This window comes from Dacryopinax primogenitus, assembly GCF_000292625.1.
Source record: "Dacryopinax primogenitus strain DJM-731 SS1 chromosome Unknown DACRYscaffold_5, whole genome shotgun sequence".
Taxonomy (NCBI): Eukaryota; Fungi; Basidiomycota; class Dacrymycetes; order Dacrymycetales; family Dacrymycetaceae; genus Dacryopinax; species Dacryopinax primogenitus.
In genome coordinates, this window is record NW_024467202.1 from 928700 (window position 1) to 938824 (window position 10125).

Here is a 10125-nt window from a genome sequence, read left to right on the forward strand (position 1 = left end):
CAAGAAAGCGCTCTTTCTCCTCCATACTCTCACGCCTCCGCTTCTCGCGCCTCTCACCTAGCCCCATCCCTCTTCCACGGACGGAAGAGCTTCCTGCGTTTGTAGACAACGTCTTGCCGTCGATGCTCGTTCACCTGGGCGTGATCTCGCTTTCTGAGGCGAGGGACGCAAGGTTGAGAACTGCTTTCGGAGAGATCGACTCGGCGACACTGCTGGAATTGCCTGCATCGGACGACCGAGGGAGGGCGGAAGAGGAGTCTTCCCTTGCGCCGAAGCCAGGACCAACCCTTACTCCCTCCCAAGTCGCAAGCCTCCGTGCAGCCAGCATCACAGCACTCGATGCCTTCGCTTCCCGTGCACATGTGCTCAAGCTGGACCTGAACGGAGCTGGAAGCGGCGGAGCCACGGCTGTGGGTCTAGATGGATGGCTTTGGAGCGCGGCCAAGAAAAGGGAAGACTGGCGGGCGTGTGAGAGGTTTGTAGAACGCGAACCGGAGGTGTTCTTTTGATCCGTGTCACAAAAGGAAGGGAAGAGTCTGTCAAAGAATGAAGAGATAGTGTCAAGGATGTGGTGAGGACACACGGTTGTAATAATATACCACGTTCTAAACTCATGATGCATGGTTTGTAGGACCAGACCAATGTCCTGATCTGGTTTCTCCATCCCTTCACTCGAAGAAGCAGGGTCAGAGATGATGATATAAGTTCACCTCCATCGCATACCTACCCATGCACCCACATATACTCTACCCCCTGTGCCGCCCAATATGGCTGAGCTGCCCTGCGCGGTATGTCTCGCTTCCAAGATGGATGCTCAGTGGTCATCTCAATGCTACCTGAAGCTCGCCTATCTCTTATCTTCTGCATCTCCAATCCATCTCACCCCACAAGGGCTCTCATATTTGAGTTGCTGATCTTTGGCTATGGCCGGCCGAAGAATGCCAGAATCTGCTGTGACTGGTCGAACAGAGTTCCGAACAAGGTCTCGTATCATCTGTTCACTTATATTACGATCAAGGTCGGGCGGAGTCATTCCCAACTTGACGTTGACTTACTGGCATCTGCACGAAATTGGCATCAAGTTTCTGTATTCCCGAGGGGTATCTTCTCCAATCGTCATGGAACGCTATTCCGGTACAACCACGGGAAAATGGATTCATGCTTCGGAGTACGCACTGCTGAAGAGCAAGGTGATCAGAGATGTCAAAGTCCTCTGCGAAGAACGAGCAACCTCTGTCGTTTTGGCTTCTTGTCGACCCTTTCTTTTTTTGCGTAGTTTCTCGCCCTGGATATGACTCAAGCTGTTGTCACATTGCTCATCGGCATTCCGAGTTTATCATCTCTCTCTCCGCCGTTGCAATCTTGACAATGGTGCCCCCCTGTCTCCCATGCTTTACAACAACATCCGATGAGCCTCCGACGCCTCGAATTTTACACGCTGACGGTCGTGGCTGGAGGCGGCTCGCAACCGACGTCAGAGGGATCGCACTCCAAGCTCTTATCATATTTTGGACAGTATGCCTTGGCCGTCTCTCGAAGCCCGGAGGAAGCCCTCGATTCAAGCGAACATGGTATTCGATACTTTGATCCTGAGCCGAGTCGTCAACGCAACGCTCCAGTGTATGAAGTGCAGCGCACTAGCAAGAACAAGAGCCAGAGCGAGGGGGGTCATGAAATGGGAAATGGCAAGCTAAACTTCGCTGAGAAAACTGGGGCAAGATGTTGACTTGATTTTGTTGAGATGTCGAACATCTGGAGTTTGGTAACTTTGGGGGAGGGAGAATGGTTCAGCCTCCTAGGGTTTACACGAACTTCCGATAGACTATTTCCGTACCCTGATGACTCGGTACGCTTAGAAAATACGATTACATTTCATTATAGCTCGGGAGACGGCAAGTGGTGTCGTTAGTACATTTGCAGGTAGAGTACAGTCCGATACGAATACACATTTGAGTTCAAGTTTGAGTTCAGGTTGATGCGCAGGTGTTTGACTTATAGTTAAGCCGTGCCGGTTGGGGGGTGACGAGTGCTTGCGGTCTTTCCTGCTTTCGGATTCCGTTCCCTCCTTGCGAGTTAGAGTGATAGTTCGAGTCGAGTTGTTCAAGAGTTTGAGTTTGAGAGTTTGAGCGTTTGGGTGCTGAGAGGTGGGAAATCATTCTTTGGAGAATGAGAGTGAGGATTCAACTTGGGTTATTGGACGACTTGGGCTCAGTGCTTGGTCGAGGGTTCGAGGGTTTAAGCGTTTGTTGGTCCGAGGGTTGGATGGTCCGAGGAATCCAGTTTCAGGGATTGAGAGGTCGAGCATGCATGTTCCAAGTTTGACTCGATCGAGTATCGGAGGATCCTAGGATTTGTCCGTCCGTCCGTCCATCCGTTCATCTGAGCGTAGCGAGCGTTCCGAGGGTTTGAGAATCCAAGATCCAAGATCCAAAGAGTCCAGTTAAGTGCCAAGAGAGGAAGTGTCCGATCGATTTCGCTGCAATCCTAAAGCTTATCGGTTGGGAGCTGAGACTGCTCCTTCCGGGGTTACGGGTACGGGTAGGATGGGGTAGGTCGGGTAGGTCGGCATGAGGAGGGGCAAGGAATTAGGCGTAAGAGGTTGTCCAGTTGCTCACAAGTCGGAGAGCGGACGAGTTGGAGTTGGAGTTGGAGTTGAGCACGTCTGTTCAGGGGAGGATCGAACGGGTATGATCCGATAGTCGATTGTCCATCATTCGAGGAATAGTCACGAGAGTTCAGTTCAAGTCCGATGTCCGAGCGCCGGGAGCTGATGCCGAACCGAACCAAGAGGAGACGAGAAGCACCAGCCGAGAGGGTTGTCACAGAAGGGAAAGAATCAGCGGATCACAGCTTCGTCCGCCCATTTCCCAAGTGCGCGACTCGGTCTCCCATCCCATCCCATATCCATGCCCATGCCCATATCCGCCTGCACCTGCATCTGCATCTGCGCATGGGGCATGAACTGCCTCTGAACCAGCCTTTTCCCCGATATCGGTATCAGAGGTCCTGTTTCCTCCCGCGAGGTATCCACCAGCTGGGGGTCGACATCTTCCTCCCTCCCCCTTCCCCTCTCCCTCGTTCTTGCCTTCCCCTTCCCCTTCCCTCTCCCTCTCGTTCTGCCTCTTCTCTCATCCCTCCCGGGTCCGAACTGCTCTCCCGGGATATGCACACCCACACCCACACCGACGCCAACGCTGACAGATTCCCGCTGTACGTTCTCTGTCGAGAGGGCGAGGGTGGGTCCAAGTCTGGGCGAGAGAGGGAGGGAGAACTTCGTCGTCGTCGTCGGGGAAGAAGGGCGAGGGGTGGAGGGGAGCCGGGTTCTTGGCTTTGGGGGAGTTAGGGGACTTGGGGAGGGTGGGGAGGGAGCGGAGGGAGGGAGTGGAGGTTCAGAGGAGGGGGATTTGGTGCTTGGTTCCCCTATCTCTCTTCCCACCGTTGGCCCTGCCCCTATCCCAGCCACAGGGGGGATGAAAGGATCCAACCCCGGTGCAAGGGGCACAGAGGGCGAGGAAGAGGGAGAAGGAAACGAGGGGAAGGAAGGGAACGAACATTCTTGTTCGTTCTTGATCTTTAGCGGGGAGTCTTCGACCCTGCTTGAGAATACGATACGGATGTTGGGTTGGAGGTGGATGTGCGGTTTGGGGTGACGAGGGGATGGGAGGGGGGATGATGCGCCTGAGGAAGAGGCGGAGGAGGAGGAGAGAGGGGAAGAAGGGAGTTCGGGCATGTCCATCTCCTCCCCCTCCTCGTCGCAGGTAACCCCGAACTGCACGGCATACTTCAGCACCCCTTCGGCGTACAGTGTCTGCCTGACGATTGCCCGTCCTCCTGGAGGCAGATGTCGCACGTCGTAGGGTACGAGAAAAGCGCGCAGAGGCTGGAGTTCGGGGTTGAGCAGTAAGAGCTGGAGGGAACCCTTCGGTGGTAAAGGGAGTCGAGGGAGGGGGATAGGGAGGAGAGCGACGTAGGGCGTCGGAGTTGGTATCGGGAGAGAGTAGAAGGTCGGGTTGAAGGGTATTGTGAGTGCTTTAGAGGGAAGACGAAGACGGGCTGTGAATTTGGGTTGGAGGGTGTGAGGTGCTGGGATACGAAGGGAGAGGAGGGAGGATGACCATGAGCCTGGTAGAGGGTGGGCGTGGGTGGGAGTGAGGGAGAGGGGGGAGCGGTATGCAGGTGGGGCTGATGATGAGATTGTGATGGGAGTAGAAGGGAGTGGAGTAGGTGGGCGTATTGTACACATCTCTAGCAGGGAGAGAGGGAAGAGAGAGATGCCTGCGTGCATGCATCGTGTGGATAATGTATGACATCACGTGTACGGAAGCAGAGTTTAAGTGTTATGTCCGTTCCGCTTCCCTCAATGATCGGAATGACCCTGACTACCGGTCACTAGAAGAGGGAAGAACATCTCCATCTCTGTTCTCTCTGTTTCATTCCCATCTGTTATACCCCCAAACGCTCTCTCACTCATTCACGACCTTCCTCCCCTCTCTCTCCCCTCTCTTCCTATGGACCCCCTTCTCCAACCTTCTCATCCTCTCGCAGAATATCTAGCTAGTACGTACATCCTCCTCATCCCCATCCCTCACTAACACAACACAGACACCGACCCACCACACGAACCTACCTCTCTTCTCCCAGGTTACTTCACTTGGAACTACCCATGTCCCCACGTCCAGCATCCGTATGCCCATATCATCCTCCACCAACTACACGACCTCCACCGGTACATCCTCTCATGCCTCCCTTACATACCCGAGAATAGCACAGCAGAACGACTAAAGTTCCTCGTCATATCCAGCTCATTACTCGAATCTCACCTACCTAGGAACGCAGCTGCGACAGCATCGGCAACCGCACCTGCTACACCAAGAGCGGACCACCAACCCCTCTCCGAGCCGTCAACACCGCGCTTCGCTCCCCAATGCACACCATCAGCCCCCCCATGCCCAAGGATAGGCATTTGGCTCACAGCCTGCGTCGGCGGCGCATGCGCCCTCTTAGCAGGGAGCGGAACTGCCTTCGTCATCCTCCAACTCCTCTGCCTAGGGTGGGGTATCCTCTCCCCCCCGGTTCGCGCACACCGGCGCTCTCCATCCACCAGCAGCACTCTGAGCAACAACTCCAACTCCCAAGATCAGGAACAGGAAGAGTCTCACCTCGTGCTAGGGTCGGTGGACGCACTCGTCAGAGCTACCGAGCAGTGGGATACGAACGTCTCTAGCGCACTGGACCTGCTCGAAGCGGACGAATCCTCCCTCTCCTTTCCCAGTGGATCACCCGCACAGGGGACGAACGACCCTACCTCAGCACTGCGCGACACCTTGCGTCATTTCCTACTCTCCTCGACCCAGGCTGCAGAACACGTCCGCACATCCCTCGCCCCGCTTACGGATACCCAGACTCTGACACAGCTAGGGGTGATGTATGCTCCTCAGGCTGATGTCCCAGGGAGTGCGCTAGGGGAGGGAGGGGACTGGGGAAGAGACCCAACCCCAAGGCCAAGGAAGAGGAACACACTTCCTCTCCCGCTGATGCTCGGCTCTCCCTTACAGGAACATCCCAGGAGCCCGCAGAGTCTTTCCAAGCTCCGCACACGGCCGACCCTCTCAACAGCAGGATTAGGCCCGAGCGTTTCCTTTCCCCTTGGACTGCGGGAACTTGCTGAGCAGGAAGAGCACGTTCAGGGACAAGTGGTGCTACTCGAGACTGCTCACACTGGGCAAAACGCTCTGCCAACACCGTTCACCTCCCCCGTTGCCGTTGCGGGTCCTAGCGCCCCACACTCGCACTCGCATACACGCACGCACATGCCTTCCCGGACTCCTATCTCCCCCTCCTACTCCCCCTCCCCCACCCACACGCCCAGGTCCTCCACCCCCTCCCGTGCCCGCCGCACCCACTCCCTAACCAGGTCAAGATCCGATCTCCAAAAGAGCGCACGGCCGGCAACTGTCGGCCCTTCCTCTGCCCGTTACTCGGGAGTGTTGGGATCCGCATTCGCGGATTTCCCCCCTCCTTTGCCTGCTTCCTCTTCTGCTTCCCCTTCCCCTTCCCCTTCCTCTACGTCCGCACGCCCACTCCGGAGGATCCGCTCCCAGACCCTATCCCTACACACTGCTACCCCTTTCCAACCGTTCTCCCTCCCCTCCACCCCAATTCCCAGACGTCGCCGCCCATCGATAGCCCAACGACTCCGAGCGCCTCTTTCCCTCCGCTCGCTCTCCTCTCTCCTAGCACGAACGCTCCAAGCCCGCAGGTGGGCCGCAGCGCACCTCCTCGCTCTGCGGGAACCTGCGCGCCAGGCCTCCGGAGGAGGAGGGAGCAGGCGGGTCTTCCCGGGGGAGATGGACGATGGGGCAGCGGATACGAGATACTGGGAGGACGTGGCTGGGCTGGTGGCCCTCTGGGCTGAGGGGATGGAAGGCCTCACTTTGGGGTTGAGGGATGCATTGGCTTTTGCAGCGCAGGAAGTCGAGGAGCTTGTAAGGCACCCGACGAGCCCTTTTCCTCGCTCGTCGCACACCGAAGGCCAAGGCCAAGGTGCCGAAGGCCTAGGCACAGGCGTAGGGGGGCGAAGTTTTGCACCTGGGCAGACGGCGACGGCTAGGTTTTTGGATCGGACGAATAGGGTGTTAGACGCTCTGGAGCAGGCGGGGGACGTGGTTCGGGGGAGCACGCATGCGCTTCGAGGGTGGACGCTTGCTCGTGGTTTGGGGAGGTCGAGAGCGAGAGTTTCCCGAGAGCTGGAGGAGCAGGCACTGGGACAGGGACAGGGACAGGAAGAAGGTGTGGGAGCAGTTGAGGGAGTGGGGGACCCGCTGGAGGTCTGGGATGGGATTAGACCGTTGCTTGCTGTTTTGGTTAAGGAGTATGAACGGGGGAGGAGGGAGCTGGTGGAGGTCGTCCAGAAGCCGGAGCGGGGGGGAGCGCTGAGTGAGCAGGCAGTGGCGGATGGTCAGGAGGGCGTTGGGGAAGGAGAAGCAGAAGCAGAAGCAGAAGAACCCGAGTTGATGAAAGATCATTCTTCTTCCGGCTCTGAAGACCCCTTCCCTCTCTTCTCTCCTTCGCAAAACCCGTTCGACATGAGCACGAGCTCCGCCCACCAGATCCTCGACAGTGTCCTCCCCCCCCTAGTGCCTCTGGCACTCGAAGAACCCTTTGACTTCTCCCAGCTGGGGATCGTTCAGGTTTTCGAGGACGCAGGGGCGGTGGGTGCTTGGAGCAGGGAGAAGTCGACTTTGACGAGGGAGGAGAGGATCGAGAGGTTGAAGGCTGAGCGTGAGCGTGCGGGGGGGAGGACTATGCGATGTTCTGTGTCGGTGTCGGGCTCGGTTGAGGGTTCGGGTTCGAATTTGGGTGGTGGGCCGGTTTCCCCCAGAGCGAGAGGAAGAGGAATGGGCATGGGCATGGGAATAGGGCCGCCCGGGGAAGTCGTCCAGGAACTGAAAGACGTCATACAACGTGTAGGCCAGCGAAGGCTCGCGCTCGTCGACCACCAGCAGCAGCAGAACCAGCAGCAACAACAACAACCTCTGCATCAGGCGAGCGCGCGACGCACTTCCACTTCTATGGCTGGGACGAGCCCGTGGGGCAAGAGCCTGGCCAGCGGGGGGACTGCTCCTGTTACACCGCCTTTCTCACCTCTTGGCAGGGGTGCGGTGCTCGAGACTGCTGATGAGGAATGAACTGCTGATTGACGACTAACTAGGGGAAGGACGTGCAGTCTTTCTCCGACGGCAAGGTCTATGATCATGATCCATCATCCTACGACTATCGACTATCTATCGAAGAGTGCCTCTCTTGTAACGAGAACGACCATTCTGGAGGGTGCAAGTTACCCTTATCTTCATACCACATCCTGTCCTGTCCTGTCCTGGGATTCGCTTTCTTGCTTCGCTAAGTACATTATCCCCTCCCGTGATACCTACTCCTCTCCCCTTGGTCCTTTGTCCTTGGTTCTTCGGGCTCTTCCATGTCTCGGGCCGGACGACATCGTGTATCCCTATCCCTATTCCCCGCCTTCTCTTGCTCATCTCATCTCTCTCGCGCACCCGCCTCCCCTCTCTATCTTATTTAACCAAGAAATCACGAAAACATCATGATTTGACCACTCGACTCCCTTTTATTAATGTAGTCGAGCCAGGTTGTGCCGTTCGTTACCCGTATCCGTCACTCTCATGTTATTGTTATCACTTTTTCTTAATTACCCGGTAGACTAGGAGTATCTTACCTGTTACCTACTGTCTGTGACAGTAATAGATTTTCTGTTGAACATGTTGCACGTTGCGTCCCTTTTGTCCGCGAGTGGGGAGTTGAGTGTACGGTTTGTACACGAGATGCTGTACGACAAGATGGTCGGCTTCTGAGTTCGGCGGTGTATGCCAGTGACGACTCAGTACAGTATCACTACCGGTTGAATCTTGCTTTTCAGCGGTTTGTTCCCACTCCCAAAGCGTTACAACGGCGTCAGCCCGAACAACACGTAGCACCTAACCCAAAAAGACAATTAACCCTAATCCTTAGCGTTCCACCTCGTCCTTACTTTCTGCCTTCCCTCTCTCATGATTGGTGCAGCTCAAGAGTGCTCAACATCGACTATGTCATGATCAGCGCAGGCCGTTTCAAGCCAACCAGGACTCTGTGCTTCACCTGCATTCGTTGTACTGCAAAGTCCAGGGAGTAAATGAAAGTATCAGATGACTGAGATGTTCCAGGTGCAGGCAGAACATGCAGGTTCCAACAATCATAGGAGGGCGTAAGCATACGGGAATCAAATTACATGAACGACGCTCTACACTCTCGCTGTGGTGTAGAGGAAGGGAGTCGTTCATCAGCCCAGCCATCCCGAGCAGCAAGTCTCTGCATTTCTGCCTCCCTCTTCCCTTTCTCCTAGTCAGGTTGCCACGTTTTGACATACTGCTGCTGGTACATATATCGAAGGGTTTTTCCCAACAGCCTGACTGTCGGTATTAACCGCCACGGTCCCATGTCGCGTTATGGTAACTGTTCGAAACATGAAATTGTTTGGCGTTTGATCGCAAAACATCGGCACGGTCGACATTTTCACATGGAACTTCGGTTTCGATTCCAAGACAACGCACGGCTCTAGGACTTTGTCACCGAGTTTCGGTTCTAAGACACTGTCGTCGAAAGCCTGGCGGTCTATAACATCGAGTCAGACGTGGTCGCAAATCAATTGACAGGAACCAACCGTCCGACACCATTCGTCATCTCTGAGATAAAACTTCAGTCACCATTTGAGGACGGTCATATCAACGGTGGACGAGCTACAGCATACAAACAAGTTATCAGCGCCCTTATCGTTCCTTCAGATAGTAAAACTTAATTACACTGGAATTGGAGACACGACACGCCGAATGACCCGGGCGGGTTGTTTGATCATCAATAATGATACCGACGGCTTGAATGGTTCTATTCGCAAGCAAAAGGCCAACTCAATACCAGAATCGACTCTGTCATAGAAGTTATGTGATGGGAAAATCCACTCCGATCGGGTTGGCAAAGAGCAGTGGAAAGACCGGGAAGCGGTGTGTCCTCACAACATCCTTGACGCCGCCTCTTCATTCTCTAATGAACTCTGCCCTACCTTCTTCACATAGATCAAAAGAATACCCCCGGTTCGCGTTCTACAAACCTCTCACACGCCCGCCAGTCTTCCCTTTTCTTGGCCGCGCTCCAAAGCCATCCATCTAGACCCACAGCCGTGGCTCCGCCGCTTCCAGCTCCGTTCAGGTCCAGCTTGAGCACATGTGCACGGGAAGCGAAGGCATCGAGTGCTGTGATGCTGGCTGCACGGAGGCTTGCGACTTGGGAGGGAGTAAGGGTTGGTCCTGGCTTCGGCGCAAGGGAAGACTCCTCTTCCGCCCTCCCTCGGTCGTCCGATGCAGGCAATTCCAGCAGTGTCGCCGAGTCGATCTCTCCGAAAGCAGTTCTCAACCTTGCGTCCCTCGCCTCAGAAAGCGAGATCACGCCCAGGTGAACGAGCATCGACGGCAAGACGTTGTCTACAAACGCAGGAAGCTCTTCCGTCCGTGGAAGAGGGATGGGGGCTAGGTGAGAGGCGCGAGAAGCGGAGGCTGAGAGTATGGAGGAGAAAGAGCG

General features: G+C 55.7%; 5 protein-coding genes across 5 annotated transcripts; 2 read left to right on the plus strand and 3 right to left on the minus strand.

Annotated features, from left to right (window-relative positions):
- Positions 1–122: 122 nt before the first annotated feature.
- DACRYDRAFT_105910 (uncharacterized protein) lies at positions 123–509 on the plus strand (the record flags this gene model as incomplete). Its single annotated transcript, XM_040768164.1, has 1 exon — positions 123–509. The coding sequence occupies one exon, from the start codon at positions 123–125 to the stop codon at positions 507–509; it is 387 nt and encodes a 128-aa protein (XP_040630648.1).
- A 1559-nt stretch (positions 510–2068) lies between these two features.
- DACRYDRAFT_115088 (uncharacterized protein) lies at positions 2069–4285 on the minus strand (the record flags this gene model as incomplete). Its single annotated transcript, XM_040769934.1, has 1 exon — positions 2069–4285. One exon carries the CDS (start codon positions 4283–4285, stop codon positions 2837–2839), a length of 1449 nt encoding a protein of 482 aa, XP_040630649.1. The 3' UTR covers positions 2069–2836.
- A 347-nt stretch (positions 4286–4632) lies between these two features.
- Positions 4633–5835, plus strand: DACRYDRAFT_21215 (uncharacterized protein; the record flags this gene model as incomplete). The annotated part of the gene is made up of 1 exon (XM_040772294.1): positions 4633–5835. A coding segment is annotated over exon 1 (191 nt), but the record flags the coding sequence as incomplete, so codon positions are not given.
- Positions 5836–6579: 744 nt separating this feature from the next.
- Positions 6580–8212, minus strand: DACRYDRAFT_21216 (uncharacterized protein). The gene has a single exon (XM_040772295.1). The coding sequence runs from the start codon at positions 7023–7025 to the stop codon at positions 6636–6638; it is 390 nt and encodes a 129-aa protein (XP_040630651.1). The 5' UTR covers positions 7026–8212; the 3' UTR covers positions 6580–6635.
- Positions 8213–9624: 1412 nt separating this feature from the next.
- DACRYDRAFT_105913 (uncharacterized protein) lies at positions 9625–10011 on the minus strand (the record flags this gene model as incomplete). Its single annotated transcript, XM_040768165.1, has 1 exon — positions 9625–10011. The coding sequence occupies one exon, from the start codon at positions 10009–10011 to the stop codon at positions 9625–9627; it is 387 nt and encodes a 128-aa protein (XP_040630652.1).
- Positions 10012–10125: the final 114 nt, after the last annotated feature.